The sequence below is a fragment of the Amphiprion ocellaris genome, chromosome 8 (assembly GCF_022539595.1).
Source record: "Amphiprion ocellaris isolate individual 3 ecotype Okinawa chromosome 8, ASM2253959v1, whole genome shotgun sequence".
NCBI lineage: Eukaryota > Metazoa > Chordata > Actinopteri > Pomacentridae > Amphiprion > Amphiprion ocellaris.
In genome coordinates this window covers 11,299,049-11,322,253 of record NC_072773.1, presented here as the reverse complement: position 1 = coordinate 11,322,253, position 23,205 = coordinate 11,299,049, and the positions used below count along the sequence as shown (strand labels likewise).

The window sequence follows — 23,205 nt, the reverse complement described above, 5'->3', positions numbered from 1 at the left end:
ATTGTTTAAAAAGCACTAATAGAGGTGTTTTATATATATATGAAGATAATAAATTAAAAATACATTAAGCTCAATCTAGTGCAACATTGCTCTAAAGTGCATTGTGATTAGCAGCACTTAAAAGAGTCAAAGTGTTTCAGAGTTTAGTGCCAAGAGGAAAAAAAGCTGTCTCTAAATCTGGTTGTTCATGCCATCGTTGTCTGGTAGCATCTGCCTGAAGGCATCTGCTGAAACAGATTGTGATGTGTGGAGTCCTTTATAATGTTTCAAGCTTTCCTGAGGATGTGAGTGGTTGCGGTGCTCTCCAGGGAGGATAGCAAGCAGCCGATGATCCTCTCCGCAGATTGAATTATTTGTTGCAGAGTCTTTTTGCCTGCCATTGAACAGCCTACGTACCACATTGTTATACTGTAGGCTATAAGGCCCTCAGTCGCAGTGGTAAAAGGCTACCAGCAGCTTCTTCTCCAGATTGTTCCTTTTCAGCAATCTTCAGAAGTGGAGGTGCTGCTGTGCCTTTTTGGTGACCGCAGTGGTGTTGAATATCCAGGAGATGTCATCAGATATGTAGAGCCCCCAGGAACCTCAAGGGATGGACCCACTCCACGCAGGCTCCATTGATTCACAGCAATGCAGGATCCACTTACTTCTTCCTCCTGAAATCCAGGATGAGTTCTTTCATCTTTGTGGTGTTGGTCCAAGCTGTTTTCTGTACACTACTCTGTCAGTCTAAGGATCTCATCTCTGTACCCCACCTTGTCTCCTTCTGAAATGAGACAAACTACTGTACTGTGGTGTCATCAGCAGATTTAATGAGGGTGTGCTGGGGTGCAGTCGTGAGTGTGCAGAGAGTAGAGGTGGAAGTAAAAGTGGACTCAGCACACAGCTCTGGGGAGTGCCAGTGCTTAGTGTGATGGAGGAGGAGCGGTAAGGGCTGAGCCTGACAGACTGTAAACAGTTAGTTAGGAAGTCTGTCATCCAATTGTAGATGGAGGGGGAGAGACCCGGGTGAAGCAGCTTGTTGACCAGGATGCATGGCAGGATGGCGTTAAACGCTGAGCTGTAGTCTATGAACAGCAACTTCACATAGGTGTCTTTGTGCTCCAGGTGGCTCAGAGCAAAGTGTGTTGCCATGGAGACAGCATCCTCAGTGGGCTGTTTGGCCAGTATGAATACTGGTGTGGATCACAGAAGGGGGGAGACTAGCTATGATGAAATGTGACATGCATTTTTCAAAGCACTTCATGATAATTTGAGTGAATGCAACTGGTCTGTAATTGTTCGGGTCAGCAACTGTCATCATTGGTACTGGTACAATAACAGCTGATTTTAGGCAGGGTGGTATGATGGCCTGTGACAAGGAGGTATTAAAAATCTTTGTAAAGACCCCTGACTACTGTTTAGCACAGGCTTGCAGTACCTTGCCAGCCTTCCTTTGCCTCACCGATGCTCTTCATGTCAACTCTAGCAGAGCTGTACTGCTCCTTGTTCTGTGACCGGAAGGCAGAGTTGCGTTGTTTCAAAAGTCTTTTTACCGTAGTAGTCATCCAGGGTTTTTGGTTGGGAAACATCATGATGTGTTTTTCAACTGTGCTTGATGTAAAATAAAACAATCTCTATGTGTTCCACCACATCAGTGTGTGAGAACAAATCCCAATCAGTCTGCTCAAAGCAGTCCTGGAGCTAAGAGGTGGCAATCTCAGGCCAGGTCTTCATGATCCTGGTGTATGGTCCCATTTTCCATTGACCAATAGCTATTGTGAAGAGCTGAAGTTCTTCAGTAAAAATGCTAATACCACACTGTAGATGCTCTCTATTACAAGTATAAGTCCTGCATTAGAATTTTACTTATGTTCATTATAGAGCAGAAGAATCACCAGAGTACTCGATAAAACAGATTTTGAGGCTTAAAAAAGATGGAAACAGACTAGCTCGATAACTGAAAACTCTGCCTCGCGTTCTACTTCTGGAAGCTCTGAGTGTGAAGGACTCTGTTAGGATGATATGGTACAATAAAGTCTTTAAGGTAAAATGGAGATTGGTCATTAGCAGCTTCGTATGTGAGGAGGATTTTAAAATCTTTGTTGGATGCTGTAGAACTGATTGGTGCATTTTAATATGACAACGAGTGGTTCTGACAAATCATGAGCAGGTGAAGACTCAGGAATGAGAACAATCAGGTCCTCACTATGTCTGCACTCAGGGTGGATGCAGTGTCTGCTGCTTCTCTGTTTGATTTTAATCTTTGTAAAACTATGAGAGAATTATATTTTGTTTGTTTTGTTTTAGTAAATCTACCTATTGGAACAAAAGGCTTCTTGCAGCAAAATCAGAATTACAGTCACAGGACATCATTCGACTTTACTTTCAAAATAAAACAGTAACAGCAAACAAGTAACACATCCCACTAATGGAGTCACGCTTTAAATCTTACCCGGGGATTAGTTCCAGTCCAGTAAAAGCCTTAGGGTCCTATTTAATGGCACCCTGAAATAAATATTTCCTGTCCATTATGTAATAAATACTACGCGCATGCTCAACATTATAACCTAGATCTTAAATTACCTTAAATAGCTACATACGTAAACTGTTAGTGAAGTTAATGAAAAAAAAATCAGAACTGAAAACAGAGTTATACTTTACCTTTATGTGTGAAACTCTAGAAACTTAGTAACTGCTTAAGATCCACCTCTTTTCGGTGGCAATTCAAGTAGAACTTGACTCCATCTCTTAGTGTGTCTTTTTAATCCAGCCATCCATTATCTATACACCACTCAATCCTCATTAGGATTCACAACTATGGACAATTTAGAGTTACCAATTAACCTCAGCATGTTTGGACTGTGGGGGAAGCCAGAGTACCCGGAGAAAACCCACGCGTGCACAGGGAGAACATGCAAACTCCATACAGAAAGATCCCAGGAAGACCGGGACGCGAACCAGGAATCTTCTAGCTGCAAGGCGAAAGTGCTAACCACCATTCCACTGTGTCTTTGATTCCTGTGAAACACTTTGGTTTGACTCTTGTTGTTTTTAATATCACTACCGTCCTACAATAATTAGACTAAGTCATTTTTTGACAAAGGTTTTTTAATTCTTTTAGGTTTAGTGCGGTGTGGTTCAGCTACGGTATTTCCTGAAAAAACCTGAAAAATGACTTAGGTCATTATTTTAAGATGGTTTCCATATGTGCTTTACAAACAAATTTGACTTTGACTCTGAATAAGAATGTGGGGCTTCAAATTTTCGATCAATTGTTATTTCTTTATTTGCTTGCTTGCTCGCCTGCCGGTTTATTGCAGCTACATAGTCATTAACGTACAGTGACGGAGCTTTTATTGTGGAGGGGGCGCTGTGGAATATGATGCAGACTGTAAAATGTTATGCCACAGTCTATGGCTACTTCCGAGCTGAGACACTAGCGGAGCTGTGATTTCTCAGAGCCGGACTGTGCAGAGAAACAATGAGGTGACGCAGACAGAAGGTAAGCAAAGTGTTCTCATGTAACAAACCTGTTTTTGAAAAATGATAATGGGCCACACGGTGACCTGCATGAACCATCATACACAAGAAATGTAGATGCGAACGATAAGCACATCAGTGGAGGAGAGTGAAATGAACAGTTGTGGAAACTGCGCCTCAAAAATTGAATTCCTCCAACCATTTGATGGGAAAAGCCTTAATTTGTACATATTTGTTTCACCTTGGACTAATGGCCACAGTCATATATGTACTGTCATTGGCTGTTAGAGCTGCCAGTGGGCTTTATAGCAGCTGTAAAGCTGACTGTCATCTATTATCATTAACAGCTCACACTCTTTGGTCTGCCTACAGGTTGTGGAACTGCACAAGTCATGCCTTTCTTGGAATTCATAGCCGGAAGCATTTCAGGTAGAAAAACACCTGTGTGAAATAAGATAAGAAATGCTCTGTAAGCTGTATACATGTGGAGAAATGACATGTCCTTCCTGGTCACTGTAGGTGCTGTTGGACTTGCAGTTGGACATCCTTTAGATACTGTGAAGGTTGCAACACACTGAAAACCATAAACATGACGGAATGCAGGAATCTTGCCTTTTCTTTAGATTTACCCGAACATTTCAGTTAGAGTAATTTGTATTATGTATAATACTGTTGATTATTAACTAACTGTTAATGAAGAACAGATGGTCTTTGCTATAGTTTTGCTTTTTTACTTTGGTAATTTTCAGTGTTACATAATATTATAGGATATTAACTGTAATATTTAACTCTGGTGAAACTAGATCGTGCACTGATCTGTTAATGTCTTATTTGACGGTTGTTTTGAATGTGTTATCTAAATAACTTTGCTTTTCTAATACTTTGCACTTCATTTTTAGGTGCGCCTGCAAGCCCAGTCTGCGTATAAGGGGATATTTCACTGTGTGGCTAAAACGTATGCTCATGAAGGGGTAGGTGTCATGTGTTCTTCAGTTGTTTTACAAGATATTGCTGCATATTCAGTCTTAGCCCCAGCCTTCACCAAAAAACCCCTGACATGAAATAATGGTGTGCTTATTTACTATGTCTTTATTACAACAGCTCAATGGATTCTTCAAGGGCATGGCATTTCCGGTGCTGACCACCGGCATCACCAACTCCGTTGTATTTGGCTCTTACAGCAATGCTTTAGATTACCTCACTCAGTCTCCGCGTAGCGAACGCAGTCAATGCAAGCCGGCCTCTGCTGCACAGGTCTTTGCTGCCGGCTCCTTCTCAGGACTGGTGCAGGTAAGATCACCTGAAGTTCACTAGGTCCTTTCATCCAAACACACCTTACAGAACATAGCTGCAGATGTTACCGGCTTGTTGACTGTTGATGTGTCTGGGATCCATAGAACCCCATGTGCCACTATTTTGATGGTGTTAAATACCATACATCCATAGTTTCATGTAGAATGTGTAATTTGTTGAAGAAATCACTGAAACTTCTGTTTGCTCTAATAGGAAATGTTATTGGTATTCTGGTGTACACTGGACAAAGGGTGGGTTTGGGAAGGTTAGCAGACCTAGAAGATTGTCAGATTGCAACATGTTCCACCTCTCCAGATGGTTAAACTGTAGGCAGGGGACCACATGTCAATACCGTGGAGATCAGTGGATGGTTTGCATGTAGGTATTGAACAATGAAGGGGTCAGGTAGGCAACAGAGGGCTGATGAGATCTATAGAGTCAATTTTCTAAGAGGTTAGGAAACAGTTTTCAGACGTTACTTGATTAGTTCATGTTACACTCATCACATGTTGATTCACACCCTTAACGATTAGTGAAACTGTGGCAAAGACTGTCTCTTCTTCATTAACAGCAGATATGTGTTGGTAAAACCTGTATTCACTTTCAAATCCCCACCTAATACAAGGCAGATCAAGAGAGGAGGAACACCAAGGAGAATTCAGACGTTGTGTTTAAATAACACTTAAAGTATAGAGTAGGGCTGCAAGACATTGGGAACACTTGATATTTAGTTCTTCTCAGATATACAGTATATTGCAACATGAAAAAACAGGAATTTTCACCAGATGATGTGAATAACTATTTGGAGAGAATTAATGATTGTAGAATGATTTGGTTGTTTTTGTAGGGTACTGCATTGGCATCAAAAATGAAAACAATTTTTAAAAAGCGGATAAAAGGCCACTTGGACCCTTTGGCATATGGCGTAGCTCCTACAAAAACAACAGGTTTTTTCTTTGCATTGCATGGCATTTAGATCTGTCTTTGCCCTCATCATGCAGAGCTTTGTGGTGCTGATTTAAATGGTCAAACAAATTCATTGAGTTGTCTCATGTAGGGGCAACAACTGCAAGACTCAGCTGACAGAAAGTCTTATTGGTCAACGTCATTGTTTCTGTTGCCGAAATATTTCCATATAACTGATGTCGCCTTTCATTTTGTCACCAAATCTTCCTTTTTATGTTGAGTCTGCAGCAAATTGCAACAAACTGTGTCTTGGAAATGAAGTAAAGAAACAAAACCCTCACAGTTTCTGCAGTGTGACTACTGTGCATGCACACATCCAATAGTGGATGTTGAAACTATATATTGTGGAGATCTAGTATAAAGAGATACTGGGACCACAAAGATTTCTATGGTCATTACACCACACAGAGGTTTGACCTGAGCTGGGCAACAGAGGCCAAGATACCATGAGAATCTAAACCACATCAGTCATGTAAATTTGCACATTCTGTGTACTAACTGGAACCACAAATGGTTCTTTGAAGTGACGCCATTGAACAGCCATTTCACTTTTTAGAAGGAGGTTTTTCAAACAATCATTTCTTAAAATAGTTCTTTAAAGTACCCCCAGAGGTGGCTCAAAGAGCCATTAAAATGTTTCCTTTAGGCACCATAAATGGTGCTCCAAAGAACTTTCGCAAAAACTGTTTTTCAGGAACTATTTCCCAGATGGTTCTTTGTGCACTCAGCTGGTTTCATTTTGATAACAGGCAACAGACAATCGTTCAGGTGATTTCTAAGCGACAAGGTCAAATGTTATCCCTTCCATTATTATACACTGAGTATTTTGAGTTCTTGGTCAGACAGAAGAACGTATTACAAGATACCAAGGTGGGATGTGGGATACTGTGATGGACATTTCTCACTGTTTCTAATAATTTACAGACGAAATGATCAACTAGTCATGAAAATAATTAGAACTTACAGCCTGTAATTATATGCTGTTACCTGCCACCAAACCTATTAACTCCAAGAGCAACAAAAAAAACTTTAGTACTCAAGAATCACATACAGGGGGCGCCTGGAGAGCTCAATTGGTTATGAGGGTGACCCATGAACAGGGGCTGAGTTCAATTCCCGCTCCCAGCCCTTTACTGCATGTCTTCTCCCTACTGTCCTCTCTGCCTCTTCACTGTCCCTATCTAAAAAGGCCAAAAAAAAAACTTAAAAAAAAAAAAAGAATCACATACAGTAATTATCCCAGAAATAAACAAGTTCTTCAATTGGTGATGGCACTTTGAAGAATCAGATCAGAGAGCCTTAAGAAGTAAGCTCCACTTTCATCAAAACAGTGCTGCTTATTGGTTATGTTTTATCATAACTTCAAAGAAATAAAACCTTTTTTGAATCTATCAGGTCTAATTTGGTTGGGCTTTCATGCACTCTGCTTTCAGGTGCTGGTTTGTGCACCCATTGACCTGGTAAAGGTGCGCCTGCAGGGTCAAACAGCCGCTGACCGTTACCGCGGACCCTTCCACTGCGTTGCTGTCATCCTGAAGGAGGAGGGTCCCCGGGGTCTGTTCAGAGGAGGGCTGGCCCTCGCTCTGAGAGATGTACCCTGCTACGGACTCTACTTCCTGCCTTACGAAGTGACTCGTAGTGCTCTGAGTGAGAGCGGTCAAGAGCCAGGTCAGTTACAGAGCCTGACTCACAAAGTCAAAATCATGATATATTTATCTGTATTGTTAGATAATAAGAAATTAACTTTGATGAATGAATAGAATGGTCCAAACTGCTGTGAGTGGAGGTCTGTCCACACATTTTCTATGATGTGAGGGTCATTGTGAAACCTTCAGTTTGCACCTCTCAGTTTGTTCCCTAGCATCATCCTGCTGTAGAAACTTTCCTCTTTTCATCATCAGCTTTTACAGATGCAGCGATGTTTTTTTAATTGATTCTACTCTCCCATTCTTCCCTCTACCAATGAAATGTGACTTGTTCCACTGGCTGCAGCACAGGCCCAAAGCATGATAAATGAACCCTGTGCTGAACAGTTTGAAAAGACGTTCCTTTCATGAAATTTTGCACCATTTTGCACCATTTTTCCCCTTGGCTCACCGTAGCCACAAAGTTCTATTTTAACTTCACGGGTCCTCAGCGTTAGTTTCCAAAAATTGCATTAGGCTCATTTATATGTTCACGTACAAACCTTTGATGTTGAATTTAGCGGTGAGGATGCAGGAGACCTTTTCTGCTGTTTACTGTTCAGTGAAGGTCATAATGGTGCCTCTACAGTGCAGAACAGTGAACCAGCAACCCTCCAGAGTCTGATGAAATTTCTGAGTGCTCTTTTGCAGTCAAACCAGGTCTCTGAGCACTTGTCATGGACCATTTTCTTGGTCTTCCAGACCTCAGCTTGACTTCTATTGTTCCTGCCATTTCTTAGTTACATCAGGAGCTGATTAGGCAGCTACCTGAAAACACCTTGCTATCTTCTTACAGCCATATACAGCTTTGAATTTTCCTGATGATGACTGTGAACAAGCCAAAATCCTAACAAATGAATTAAGGTCTGAGAGCTCAAATGTCATGGGCTATTCAAACCTTTGCATGGTCCTCCTTTAATTTTTAAAATTGTACAAAACATAAAGAATGCAATAATATTTCTTAAAATGCTTTTGCAGATTATCTTTTTTTTTAATCTATTTTTTGTCCAGTGCCCAAACTATTGGATGCCACTTTATGTAAACTAGAAGTCACATGCAAATAGCAGAAATTTGGACTTTGTGATATTTAGTTTCTTATAGTTTTGACTAACTTTAAAATGTCTTCATGCTGATTTAGTATCTTTTTGACTGTTGTCATTCCTTTCTTAGCTTCAATACAGGGTGTCCCTAAAGTCTGGAGCATAGGAAATCTCTTTAACAATAATTTTTTGGCCTCGACTGATTAAATATGGCTTTGTCGAAAGACGAAAGAGTTGAACTGGTGAAGGATGGACATATCGACAAAGCCATATTTTATCTGTGGAGGCAAAAAATACATAGTTAATGAGATTTCCTATGTGTCCAGACTTTTGGGACACCCTGTATAATCTTCCATATAGAAGACCAAACAAACAGACCAGAAAAGTAGCGCTTCTAAATGTCCTGGTTTTATTTAATGTACTATTTTTAGCACTCATGCTTTCAATGACTTACATTCATTGTGAATCTCTTCTGCCCTCAGGTAGTTTTGCAATACTGATGGCGGGTGGTGTAGCCGGTGTGGTGACCTGGGCCTGTGCCACACCCATGGACGTTGTGAAAGCTCGGCTCCAGATGTCGGGTGCCGGCGGCCGGCTGTACAGCGGGGTCCTCCACTGCATGAGAGTGAGCATCAGGGAGGAGGGAGTGAGGGTCTTTTTCAAAGGCCTCCTCTTGAACTGTCTGAGAGCCTTCCCTGTCAACGCTATCACATTCCTCAGCTACGAGAGTCTCATGAAGATTTTCTATCCACCAGCAAAACCAACTCATTCTTGAGTGTGAATAGAGGCAAAATGAAATGACCTCTTGTGGAGATTTTATAATACAATTTGACTGTGAGTTTCATGTTCTTATGGTTATTTTGTTTTCCACTGAAACGGTGATTTAAGATGATGAGTACTAAAATACGGTTTAAAGTCTTCATGGAATAGGTCAACTCTCATGTGGCTAATGTCAGAAACAGAGACACTTTGAAGGTGACATATTTTGCCTTTAGTTAGGTGTCCTGTGACCTAATCAGCTTTGATTAAATATATCAGTGTTAAGCTGTTTAATAGAAATCACATCCACTATACTTGACAAAACGAGGATGGAAATTATTACATTTGTTGCACATAAAACACAAACATTTACCATTTTTTTTTACTAAGGGGAATTAAAGTACAGTAAAGGGTTTTCTTAATAAACAATACAAACAAATGTAGTTGATTTTATATAAATCTTGACAGTCATGGATAAATAAATGAGCAACTAGGTGGAAGAGAATACCCGATCTTTGGTGTTTAGTTTAAAATAGTTGAGATTATATAAAGTAAAATCAAAACTGAAACATTCCATAGGGCTCAAAGCTCTGGACATAATAGAGAGTAGACAGATTCTGATGTGTTGTCACACTTTTGAATTCCATTGAACTGTATATACATGTAAATGTTTTTAAAATTGCATTGTATTGATTGTACAAAACTATCACAAGCACCTTTTGCCTTTTTCCACATGCATATTTTCAGTCGCGAGTAGCATTAAAACACCTCAACACCTCTTCGCTGCGCTCATGTCAGCAGCATGCCGTAAGTGCTTTACTCTAAACTTCTAACTCGATGTAATTATTTCAATACTTTGTCACTTTTTTATGTTCAAAGCAATATTATAAACTGACATTCACACTTAACACAACAGCAGAGCCATATTCAGAGCTTTAGTAGTAAATGCTTCTATATTATCATCCACAAATGACGGATGTATTCATCTCATTCGTTCATTTTTGATACTTTGAAGCACATTGTTGTTCGTTGTGTAAATAATCTAGTCTACTCTAAGCAGTGGTAAAGACCTGAGGTAAAGTCATGGGCTTCACTACAGAGGCTACAGAAGACTAAACAAACCAGTGTCGACCACCACATTAATAAAATTCGACACCATGTTTGGAGTCCATCCCAGCTGACTCAGGGTCCAAATCAGTTTTTGTTTTACTTCAAGTACGCACTACATCCTGAAGTTTTTGGCATACAACTACTACTGTACTACATTTCACATACTATGTGGGACGATACTGAATTGTCTTCTCACAGACTAAATATTATGGAAGTGTGGATGTTGGCATGCATCCCAAGTAGATGCTGAGAGTTGTGCATTTGGCACCACTTCCTGAAGAGGGTGCAAACAGCCGCAGCTCAGTTGTATTTAAATCTACCGGACACTAAAAACAATCCTGTCTGAACAGGTCTAAAACCAGAGGTATTATTGTTATGGGAGACTTAAATTCTGTGCAGTATTTTAGGTTGGGGTGCAATAAGGGACCTTTTTTTAAGAACACAAAATACAAGGAGGTCAAATATGAGTATTGTCTTAGACAAATGTAACTTACAATGCGGCTTCTTATCCAATGCCAGCGTCCACCAGATGTCTCATTTCTTCCAAAGTTCTTTCCCTTTGTCTCTTTGTAGATGAAGGGTGTAAGTCGTGATTTCCATGGAGCGTATGTGGTTGACAGTTGTTATGAAAAGATCCACAGTTGGGGGTTCTCTCTGCAACCAGCATTTGGTTTGGGCTTTTTGGATACAGCACAGAAGACTTTTTGGAGGTAAATGTCGCTTTTACATAAAACTATAGGAGGGACACTGAGGTACATGAAGAAGAATGACACACCAATATTTATTCTCAGAATCCTGGACAGCAGACGACTCAAATTTTCCCAGAAAGGTCTAATATATGGACTTAGCCAGAATACGTGACCATGGTCTACTTACATTCATCTGCACGAGTTGTGAGCAAGGTTTAGATAGCAGATCTCTGATCTCATTATGAAAAAAATTTCAGACTTGTATCTATAGAAGTCCTGACTGTTGAGTTTGTATGCTTGGCACATACTCGAGAGGCTCTCAATTTCCCCATTTGAAACAATTCTATAAAATGTAGTGATACTATGGCGTGAACCTAAATAAGTTTAGGTTCCGTCTCACTGCTCTCATCAGAGTTTCCAGGTGCAGCCTTCAGGTGTTTTCAGAGAAACTGATCCTGCAGGTACGTTGTACACTTCCTGCCTCAAAATCAAACAGTAATGTTAGCAATGAGCTGGCATTTGGCACATAAAGCCACATGAGTTGGAGAAGACTGGAAACAGAATTAAAAGAGTAAATATTGGACTTCAGTTCATCAGGTGGATTGAAATGTTAATTCATATTTGCCAACACATTTATTTAAGTTGCTATGCCAGTGTTCTGTTTACAGCTTCAGTTTGAGTAGTTAGGGCACATGACCTGAACACATCCCAGTTGGGGACCATGTGCTGTGTGTTATTCCCACAGTTTATGATCATTCCCTGCTGTTTCTCACATCTCCTGCCTTCCTCTCAAATGTCACTTTATAACTAAGACAAAAATGCCTGAAAACAAATCTTTGTTCAAAAAAAATAAATAAAAAATTTTAAAAAACTAAACAAGAACATCTAATAAGAACATTTCCCTTTAAGCCTTAAGCTCAAAAATGAGTTGCTTCCATGTGCAAATATAGAATAAATGAGATATGAACGCTCTCATTAGGATCTTTGTGTGCTGTATGTAGATCATCAACTTGCTGATGACTGACACTTACACAATATGCTGAAGACAAAATATTTTTAATATCTGTGCAGTGTCCACCAAACATTACATCCACACTAATATTTTTACATCTTTGATTTGCACATTCCCAAGCATACAGTTCATAATTACCTCAACACTGATGAGCCTTTAAACAGAAGGTGCATTTTAAGGACACGGAAGATTAGTATAAAAAGATGTATTGTTCTAGTATCGACGCTAAATCATGATGTACACTTGTGTTTTTTTAATTAGCACATGTTGAGATATAAATTCTCAAACAGTAACAGGAAACAGTCATGCAGAATGAAAAAAATAATAATGGAAATGTAAAAAATGCTAAAGTCAGTTAACTCCTACGTTCAGGCTCTGTGGTCAAAATTAGGGCACCAATACATGTTGCAAAAGAAAAAAAGCTGCTTCTTGAGGCACAAAAACTGCAGCAAAAGTAGAGCATTAATAAAATGCTTTCCAAATAATGAACTGACAGCTGATAGTTAGAATTGACAATGATTAACACAAACATGTCATATCAGACAACTGATGGACTTTGTCATTGATTCAGTACAGGTAGAGACTAGAAGCAGTGTAACTGAAACCATATGGTCAGAACAAGGTTAATATGTATGTTCAATAATTGGCACCATGCAGCTGTTTTTGGCAACGTGGTTCATTTTAATGAAGAATCTATGGAAAAAGTTTCACTTTCACCACAGAAGCTGAAATCAGACTCAGTGAGGACAGAAAAGGAAACACTTACTCTCAAACTGCTTATGTGTGCATGAATGAATGTAAGTTTAAACGTCAAACATCTCAGTGATCATGAATGTATGTAGGTTTCAAAGTTTACGTTGGAACCTGCAGAGCAGGTTTTTACAGGTTCATTACAACTTAGGCTTTGTTGTTGGGCTATTGATCTTGTTTGTAATGAGAGAAATACAACTGAGATAGTGAAGTATTACAACTCTGCAACAAAAGGGTCCAAGAAACAGGCACAGTCAGGCAATCAGACCACCTGTAAATGAGTGAACAGTTTTTCTACACTAGTTAACACATTATTTGTTGATAAAACCAACAGTTTTAGCATCATTAAAGCATTTGGAACAAAGACCAAGTCCAAAGAACTGCAGTGAGTACAGTAGGTCAAAGTTGAATCAGGAAGTTGGTTGTGGTTGCTTACAGTAGTTCATTTGTGTATTAACCCTCTGAACCCTAAATCACACCACCATGTTTGAAAACCATTTATCAGAGCCAGAAAATGTTACAACAGAAGGCATTGTTGGATTTTCCACATTCAAACAATCTGAACTCTTCATGAGTGATTTGCCATTAGGTCAAAAAACTTCACTAAATCTTAGTGTAAAACCATGATATTTACTCAAAATCACTTTATTCTACAGGTTTCACTTAATAATTTGACCAAAATAATCAGATTTTTAAAAAAAACAAACAAATGAAACAAATGTAAAAAATACAAAAAATTAAAAAAGAGAGAGAGAAATTGTTTGGTGTTCAGAGGGTTCATTTTTTTTCTTTATCCTTATTTTACAAACTTGGGCTTCATCTAAAACCCCTGTGATCGTCTGACCGCTGGATATAAACTTACAGTGCTAGAGGGCCGAACTACAAAACTAAAGCCTAAGGTGTAACAAACAGGTTTTTTTTGAAAAAGTACGCATGTGTAACAAACAGCAGCTTGTTCATTTATTCCTTCTCTATGCCCATCTGTTTAGGTGGATAGGGCTGGCATCCCAGCATGCATTATGGAGCAGTCAGTTTACAAAGACTAACAAAAATACTACATGATAGAGGAAGAGCATTCCCAGAATGCAGTATTGGGTTTTCCAATGTTTTAAATGTGTCAAACGGCCAGTCTAAGCTTTGCCTGGACAAGCCTCAAAAAAGGCCTCAAACCTCAGACACCGGTGCCCAACTTACATCTTATATTGAGATGCAATTAAGATACATTAACTTTGAATTACACCATAACAAAATTTAAAAACCTACAACGTCAATGATTTACAGACACAATACATTTAGTAGCTGCTGTACCACAGATAAGAGAAACCAGCATACTCTGGAATGCAAATGTTAAGTCACTTCCTTAAAAAAAATCTGACAGACGCCCTGAGCTTCTCCTTTTAACAGACCAACACAAGACAACTAAGGATCAAGTGTACTTTGAGTGGTCATCGAGTCAGTGTGTGGACTTTTTCAATACCTTTCACGTCATTTCTGGCAGCATTGCAGCCTCTAGTGCTGAGTTTTTAGCGAGAATCAGAGGCCTGGAAGTCCTCATCCTGCAGTAGTGGTTTCTGGCTCTGTTCGGCAGCCATAGCCTGCAAGGTTTCCCTCTGGATCTGCCTGGCCTTGTTGTACAAGAAGACTCCGATGAAGACGAGGACGGTGCCGGCGGCGCTGAGGATTGTGATTTGGTTGCTGAACACGATGATACTCAGCCACACCGACAGGGCGTGCTTAACAGTACTGGCAACACTGAGGAAGAAATAGAATTGTTGCTGCTAGGATTACCATCAGATTCATGCAGTTTAACCCATTTGAACCCCAAAACCCATCGGTCGGTTCCAAAGACTTTATGTTAGGGATGTCCGATAATGTCGGCCCACTAATATTATCGGCCCGATATTGGCAGAAAGATATAATATCGGTTAATATCGTTACTGTTTTTTTTTTGCCTATCATGAAGATCGATGAAGTTATGCCTGGATTTTGCCACCATTTACTGGCGTGCAAATGAATCATCAATAAACTGCATCGTGAAGTGTGTAAACAAGTCGTGGCTGCAGTAACAAGCTGCCTGACTAACAATATGTCTGTGGTTTGGAATTATTTCCAAGCCCAAATATCATGTATCAGTATCGGTTGATATCGGAATTGGAAATTGAGAGTTGGACAATATCGGCATATCGGATATTAGCAAAAAAGCCAATATCGGACATCTCTATTTTTTGTTTTTCTTTAATAGAAAAAGAAGCAAAATGACACTGCTTAACAGAGGTAGATACTGTAAAAACAGCAAGAATAGCTGGGTTTTTTTATGACGGTCTTGGAACCACTCATCTGCGACATGCTGTTTTGATAGAAAGATTCAACAAATCTAAACCAAAAATCAGATAGTTCATCAATATCACTTGGTCTCATTTTAAAATCTGCCAAAAATATATCATTTGTGCGCACCAGATTCTGTAAAAAAAAAAAGTTTCTGTTGGCCTCAGTGTAACCAGGAAGCTCTGAGAATTCTGAGAGTTTTCGACTGTGCTAGGCTGAACTGCAGGCTGTGTTTACACAGAGCAGATAGGAGACAAGTATGGAAACCAATAAAATGTAATGTAAAATGTGCAAAATATATATATATATATATATATATATATATATATATATATATATATATATAGAGAGAGAGAGAGAGAGATAGATAGATATATATATAGATATATAGATATATAGATATAGATAGAGTAAGGTATCTATGGTACGTAAAGCAACCCTTTCTTCTACTTGGAAAAATGTTGGACACGTTGATTCCATGTATTTCAATATATGTACAATAAATAATTAAAAAACTTTTGGTGCTGCTTTTCTATGATTTATGACATTGCAACTGTTACACTGCACAGTAGACATTTCTGAGTTCTCTCTCCTTCCAGCCAGAGTTGTGCTGTTTCCATAGAGGCCAAGAAGTTTGTAGTGAAAAATTTGCACCCACAGTGTAAAATGTGACACGAGCAAATAAACCCAGAGAGTGCTGGGAGCTGAGAGGGTTAAACTGGTTTCACATACAGCAGCAGCCCACTTTGGGAAACATGCACTCAGTGGTCCACATGCTCATTAACCATTTCTCAGCACCTTCATTATGTGGCTGTGACTCAGTACATGAGACTCTGTACTGCTTGCAGTGGGAATCGAGAGTTTTGGCTCCTGTTTTCAAAGTGTGACAGTATCCTCCCCTTCAATCCCTCACAGTTATAAAACACGAAAACGTACGCATTAGAATCAAAAATCCAGCGGGGCAACAGTGTGTACAATTATCTCAGTTTGATCAGACGACTTGAATCTGTGGCTGGTATAAGGAGCAGGGACACAACATAATGAATGCTTACACAAGGGACCAGATAAGTGTCGGTACAAAGTATCGCTGTAGACTTTGTGCTGTTGTCCTACCTGAAGGTAACAGGGGATATCCTTCCCATGAGAGCATAGGCAGTGACACTCTGCAGGTGAAACAGGCAACCATCGAAAAGCAGCAACAAGATAATGTCTTGACTTAAGATGAAGCTCTGTCCACTCTTCCCAGTCACTGGAATGTCCTGTAAACAGAGACAAAGTGCAACAATCATGAACGTAAATAAACTATTGTCCCCGTCGTAACATCTACCAGAGACTGTCATTCTGCTTTTATTTTGAAAATATTCCATAAACTAGAAAAGCACTCAGAGAACGCAGTACCCCGCCAAGGCTGCTCAGTTGTATGATTTCCGACGGATGACATCTTTAATAAATTTGTGGTCTGCAGTGGTGGATTTGTAGTAGGATCGCAATCGTGTGATCATCAGCAGGCAGCTGATGTAGTGTTCACTTGCTGTCATAGTTACAGTGACGCCATGACAATATCTCGCAATGATACAGAAATCATTAACAAATCCGTTTATCCAGACTATAAGCCGCATCACTGTCAATCTAATCACTTGATCCTTGTGTCATTTCTGACTTTCCCTGAAAATTTCATCCAAATCCGTTAATTTGTTTTTCAGTAATGTTGCAAACAAACAACGGCGATCGTCACGAAACTCCACTGCGTTCCTAGGCGGAGCCACAACTACAGACTTTTGGTATAGTATACACTGTAATTGCATTTGTCTAGCTGTAACAATAATTCAGTACACAGGGATTTAGCAGTTGTGTGTTGACCTACCAAGAAGAACACCCAGGCAGGTATAAGCATAATGATTGCTGCTGCACTGGTATAGAACTGCAACTCTGGAGGGCTGACATAAGACAATGAAATTAGAGTTGCATGTATACTTTTGCAGTCGCAAATAGAAGAATGTGCAGCCTTTTACCTGAATCTGTACGTGTCTCCACTTAGCAGTTTTTTGGAGAATACGTTCTGCAAGCTGAGATCAGAGAGACAGAGTTAGGTAAAGCATCACGCTGCTGTGGAGTAGCTCTACTGAGTGCTGCAGTACCAGTCCATGATGTTGGTGGAGAGAGCGGCAGAGAAGCCGAGCATGTTGAAGCTGATCTCAGTGGCTGTGCAGAGGGCCAGGCCTGCCATGACGGGGAACAGCGAAAGGTTTACCCACAGCCCTGCAGATTGGAGAGCAAACAGTACACACAATGAAGCGAGTCACTAAGCTTATCAACACAAACCCATGATTGATTTCCCTGTGGCTGTCCTTTCAGTATGGCCTTAGCTATGCATTAATATGAAGTGAGTGATAGGGGTGTTAGAAGCATTCAGATTATGAACATTGGTTGATTGTATTTCAAGATGACAGTGGACCGGATGTTGACCCTGCACAGAGACAGCTGGTAGTTTCATTCTGTCAGTCTGGATCTCTACAGTGCCTGTTTCAACTAGCCTATGAGGCAGCATGCCTTGGCCTCACTATATGCTGTTTGAGTGACAAGGAAAAAAAAAGAAAAAAAACAACACACTATACTGTCTTATCACTTCATCGTAAGTGCAATTTCAACAGCAGCATATTTGCTCCTATGCAGTATTAACCCTTTGATGTGGAACATGGGTCAAAAGTGACCCAAATCCAATGGAAAATGGGTCTCTGATGACCCAATACTGTCCATCAAAGGGTTAAAAACTGGAAAGGTCAAAAATGATAAACACAGTAGGAACTCAATGCGACAAAAGTCAGTACAGGTTTCATCACTGAGGTTCAAACACTTTATTTTTCCAACAATTCTTGTCTCCACCTTTATTTTCCAAGACAGACTCAATCCTCGTTAGCACAGAGGATACCAAATTTCTAAACAGATGTTCTGTCCTACTTCAGAAACACGTTTTTTTCCAGCTAATTTTTGCTGGAGATGTTGTGTTGTTCTGTCTTTGTCTTTAAAATACTCCCTAAAGTGTTTGATTGGATCAAGTCAGGCAACATACCTGCCCAGATCATAGTTCACTCTTTCCTTCTTTAGCAACTCTTGTGTGATTTTGTCTGTGTGCTTTGGATCATTATCATGCTGAAATATTCCCCTTCTGCCAAACTTCTGCAGTACTGAAGTCATCTTGTCAGCCAGTGTTTTGGTGTATCCTCAAATATTCAAGGTGAAAATGTTATTTAACAAACACCTTTTGCACTCATGCAGCCTCATATCATCACACTCCCACCTCGGTCCCTCATTGTGGTAGTCCTGACCGGGTTCACACCAAAATACAGGACCCCATCTGAGCCGAACAAATGCATCCTCTCATTTGACCAAAGAATCAGCTCTCAATATTCATCAGGCTCCTTTTCATGCTATTTAACAAGTTTCATCTCGCGGTTTGGCTGACCAAAACCAACAAAGCATCTGACTTCCCATCAGAAGTGAAACACATCCTCTGGAGCCTGGGTATGTGTGTGTTTACCTGTGTATTCCCCAAGGATCAGCCTGGACATGATGACAGTAAAAATGGGTGCTGAGCTCTTCACTGTCTCAGCAAACGACACTGCAACGTTCTTCAGACTCACTAAGCCCAGAACCACAGTGGTGAACCTGACAAAGGAGATGATGATGTCAATTCTGAACTTACAATAACGCTGATCTCCGTTAGTATTTGTAAATCTATGAGCTACTAGTAGCGATTTACTAAGCTAGTTCTGTGCCTCAAAAATATGACGACCGTTCAATAAAGCCCTCCTTGAGTTGGTATTTTACATGCACACATTAATGAACATGTGTTAAGCGTAGTTATGTGGAACGAACTGTGAAGTTTAGAGAGACATAGGAACTCACCTCATGAGTCCAACAAACAGCATGATCATGATGAAGTTGGGGGGATAATCTGATCTGGACTTGTGCTGATACAGGCAACAGGGGACAAACATCTTCAGACAGCCTATGACGGTGGTGGAGAGCATCTGAACAGCACCTAAGGAGCAGAAGACAGACAACCAAATAGAACTTCAGCAGCAAACACACCCATTTTAATAACCCACTGACTTGGACATGCTTGAGTTACTTCATTACTTACTAGTACAACTTCTCTGAGCGTTACATTATCATCAGAACGAAAACACTTTTTAAAAAATTAAAAATGTGGTTACTGTGAAGAATTTAATTTAAACTGGTTGTCTCTGACATGCACCAGGAAGCTCTTAGTGTGTGTCCGTAAAAGCACCTGCAGTTACTTTAAAACTGTATCTGTTCATAGCTGCATAATCAGTTATGCAACCTTTTCCCCTCAAACAAGTTTGGTGTCTCTGAAAGTTGTTTAGCATGCCAGGGAGGAAGTTAGCCTAAGAAGTCAGCAGCATGTTTCTTTTATTGCTTCTAACTTTTTCTCTGAGCAGTCATTTTACATGGAAATATCTCACAGCACAACTGTTGTTTTTAACTCGTGTTTGGTAGGTTTGTCAGCCATTGTTGCACAAGTGGTATAGAATTGCAGTCTGGAAATGGCTTTGAAGTCATTGCTGATTAACATGTAGCCTTAATGGATTGAGTTATTTCATATTCCTTCATTCTCTACAAGCATACAAAAATGGCAGGTGTAAGCCTCTTCATGTTCTCACAGCGTGTAATTTATACCTCCAAGTATTACGACATAGAAAGCACAATAAAAATGCTTTTACACATATGAGACTTTTAATATTAGTAGTAGCAGATTATTTGTTCTTACCCAGCATGCTGGGTTCCCCTTCCAGCAGCGACAGGATGTATTTGTTGAGGAACAGAGTGCAGAAGCTGAAGAAGTACCAGAGGCCCAGGTAGGTCAGGGAGCGCCAGTTCCAGACCCCAGACTCTGCCTCGATCACTGTGGTCTCTGTGACCGTGATCTTCAGCACCTGCTCCCCTGGCAGGCTCTCACTGCGGGCCAGGACCACCCGCTCCTGCCGGGTACGGAACGGTGACAGGAGGCGCCACAGTGAGTGGCGAGCAGTCTGCCTGCTGCCTGGCATCACGCCTGCTGCCTGAGGGCCCTCAGGGGCCCAACAGGCAAGTTACAAGAGACGAGATGATGAGCCGATGACTGTTTTGATGGTCAGTCCATCTTCTTGTGAGCCCAGCAAAAATCTGTCTCTTTGTCTTGCTGTGGCTACCAGGAACAGATCATGTACTGATGTCACCCGTCCAGGAGCTGGAAAGAAAAAAGATCGTCTTCTGTCAGGTGAGAGGAAAAAAAGGGAGGAACAAAGAAAACGCTCTTTGCGACTCAAAAAAAAAAAAAAAAAAAAAAAAGATCACAGGCAGGAAATTCAAGTTGTGACACAATACTCCATCCACGTTTTTCACGTTTCTGAATAGCTACACTACCGTTCAAAGGTTTGGGGTCACCCAGACAATGCCATGCTTTCCATGAAAACTCACACTTTCATTCATGTGCTAACATAATTGCACAAGCATTTTTTTAAAATCATCAATTAGCCTTTCAACACCATTAGCTAACACAATGTAGCATTAGAACACAGGAGTGATGGTTGCTGGAAATGTTCCTCTGTACCTCTATGTAGATATTCCATTAAAATTCAGCTGTTTCCAGCTGGAATAGTCATTTACCACGTTAACAATGTCTAGACTTTACTTCTGATTAATTTTATGTGATCTACATTGAAAAAAATGCTTTTTTTTCAAAAATAAGGACATTTCTAAGTGACCCAAAACTTTTGAACGGTAGTGTATATATATTTGGTCTCATGCTGCTCTGATATTTACACAGAATAACAACTGCACAGAGCACATCTTTCATTATCATTACTTCATGTACTATTTTTGCTGTTAATCTGTTAGCTGTGTTCAGTAGCAGACAGTCGATATAGTGGTGGCCATCCTGAGAACATTACTCACACTGGAGTGGCAAAATGCTTCACTACTACTATTTTGTTTTTAAGCAAACCTCTGCACGCCAAACAGTCATCTTCCAGCTGCAAGGAAAAAGTGATAACCACCAAGCCACTGTACAGTCCTATATTAGAACTCATACAGTATATTAAGCTTTTTTCATGTAACCCACAATTGATTTAACATCTGGAGCGGTTGCTTTCTAATTGCTGATAAAGCTGATAAGTAAATGGAACGCACTTAGGTCAAAAGCCTCCTTGTTGGGGTCAGAACACCAGCCTAGATGAGACATCACAGTGTGTCCATCCAGCCCGTTGTTTAGCAGTTTTTATCTTTCGGCTGCAGGTTCTGGGTCAGTCTTGCATTGTTCAGCAGTTTGTCTCCAGAGCTCTTCAAAGTAGGTTTCATCCCTACAGTCTTTAAGAGTCAGTACAAGAGCTTCAACTAAACCCGCAGGTAAACCCAAGTCACACTTTACCTCATTAAAACATGCACAAACACATCACATATTTCCATACAAAACAGTTGCATTTCTGCAGGTGTGATCTGCAGCTACCGGTCCCACCAACATGTCCAGTGTTTGTGCTGTCTAGTTTGTCCTCTTGATGTCTTACATTATATACTGTCTTTTTTTTTTATTGTAATAGATATCCACAGTATACTACCACATGTTGACAACGCTTACACAGTTTCATATTGATAATTCACATCTGGTACACTGACATCAGTTCTTCAGAGCTGTTTGTTGCTGAGGTGAACGTGAGTCTGCACAAAGTTCCCTTAATGTGTGGATATGGTGAATTACAGTTCAACAGCGCCTCGGTCATCTTCATGCCCCGCCAGCTACAGATCACTGCCACGGACTAGTTGCTGCTAGCTTCTGCACACAGGAACACAGCGGAGCACGACCGAATGGTGAAAACGTTAGTGTGAAGATGAGCTCTTACCTCTGTGTGTTCTGGCTGCCTCTGTTCAGATCGACAAACACCCGGAGCAGCTGCTCAGCGGACTTTATGGAAGGAGGAAGTTGCACATCGGCGTTAGCTAGCTGCCGTCGGCTACAACATGATGGGAGGTGAAGGAGTCCTGAGGAGCTCTGTCACTCACACACACGCCGGTACACAGCACAGTGTTTCATACTAGCGGCCCTGTGAACAATCATGAAGCTATCTGACGGGCTCACAGAGCTGCACTCCTGACTGTGAGACGTGGGTGCTAACGATCAGTGCGCAGCGTCAAGTTAGCCCAAACACACGCACAAGGAGGAGCCTTCAAATTAAAACCTCTGTTAGGAAATTCAATTCCAGCTCATGCCTGATGGACTCCGAGTTTCTATTAAAATAACTTCCCAGAAAAAAAAAAATAAAAATAATGTGTCCATATACACACAGACACTACCATTCAAAAGTTTGGGGTCACTTAGAAATGTCCTTATTTTTGAAAGAAAAGCATTTTTTTTTTTTAAATGAAGATAACATTAAATTATCTAGACATTGTTAATGTGGTAAATGACTATTTTAGCTGGAAACGGCTGATTTTTAATGGAATATCTACATAGGGATACAGAGGAACATTCCCAGCAACCATCACTCCTGTGTTCTAATGCTACATTGTGTTAGCTAATGGTGTTGTAAGGCTAATTGGTGACTAGAAAACACTTGTGCAATTATGTTAGCACATGAATAAAAGTGCAAGTTTTCATGGAAAACATGAAATTGTCTGGGTGACCCCAAACTTTTGAAGGTAGTATATAAGGGTCATTCCAGAATTGGAGGACATTTGGGCTTCAAAATTTTTGAAAAATAAACTTTTTTTTTTTTTTTATACAATTTTCTGCTACATATTCATCAGTAATGGCTAAACGATCAAACACTTGATTAGCTCAGCTTACACATCAATGGTATCATTTTATTCCATGTTTTAATTGCTGTTTGCTAACCCTACTCTAATCATAGTAACAGGGTTGCTAATCCATGCTAATGTTAGCTTTTTCTCAGCAGTAGAAGCTAGATATTTAGCTAGCTGTTACTGCTGACCAAGAGGACAAACTCACTGATGTAAGAAAAAAATAGTAAAGAAAGAAGTAAAAAGAATTAGTATTTTCCTGATAATATGCATAACAGGGTTGCATGAGGTAGAGTGAGACATTCAATGAGGGCTGACAA

At 40.2% G+C, this 23,205-nt stretch overlaps 2 protein-coding genes across 2 annotated transcripts; one reads left to right on the top strand and one right to left on the bottom strand.

Moving 5' to 3' along the window:
* The first annotated feature begins 3,340 nt into the window (after positions 1 to 3,340).
* Positions 3,341 to 10,383, top strand: LOC111564734 (solute carrier family 25 member 45). The gene is made up of 7 exons (XM_023264503.3): positions 3,341 to 3,481; positions 3,832 to 3,888; positions 3,979 to 4,022; positions 4,359 to 4,430; positions 4,561 to 4,749; positions 7,152 to 7,386; positions 8,926 to 10,383. Exons 2-7 carry the CDS (start codon positions 3,852 to 3,854, stop codon positions 9,216 to 9,218), a joined length of 870 nt encoding a protein of 289 aa, XP_023120271.2. The 5' UTR covers positions 3,341 to 3,481; positions 3,832 to 3,851; the 3' UTR covers positions 9,219 to 10,383.
* Positions 10,384 to 12,038: 1,655 nt separating this feature from the next.
* LOC111564733 (solute carrier family 35 member E2A) lies at positions 12,039 to 22,285 on the bottom strand. Its single transcript, XM_023264500.3, has 9 exons — positions 21,988 to 22,285; positions 19,881 to 20,339; positions 18,995 to 19,130; positions 18,627 to 18,754; positions 17,227 to 17,347; positions 17,101 to 17,154; positions 16,953 to 17,025; positions 16,202 to 16,347; positions 12,039 to 14,515 (listed from the first exon to the last, which is right to left on the bottom strand). Exons 2-9 carry the CDS (start codon positions 20,158 to 20,160, stop codon positions 14,287 to 14,289), a joined length of 1,167 nt encoding a protein of 388 aa, XP_023120268.2. The 5' UTR covers positions 20,161 to 20,339; positions 21,988 to 22,285; the 3' UTR covers positions 12,039 to 14,286.
* Between the last annotated feature and the right edge of the window lie 920 nt (positions 22,286 to 23,205).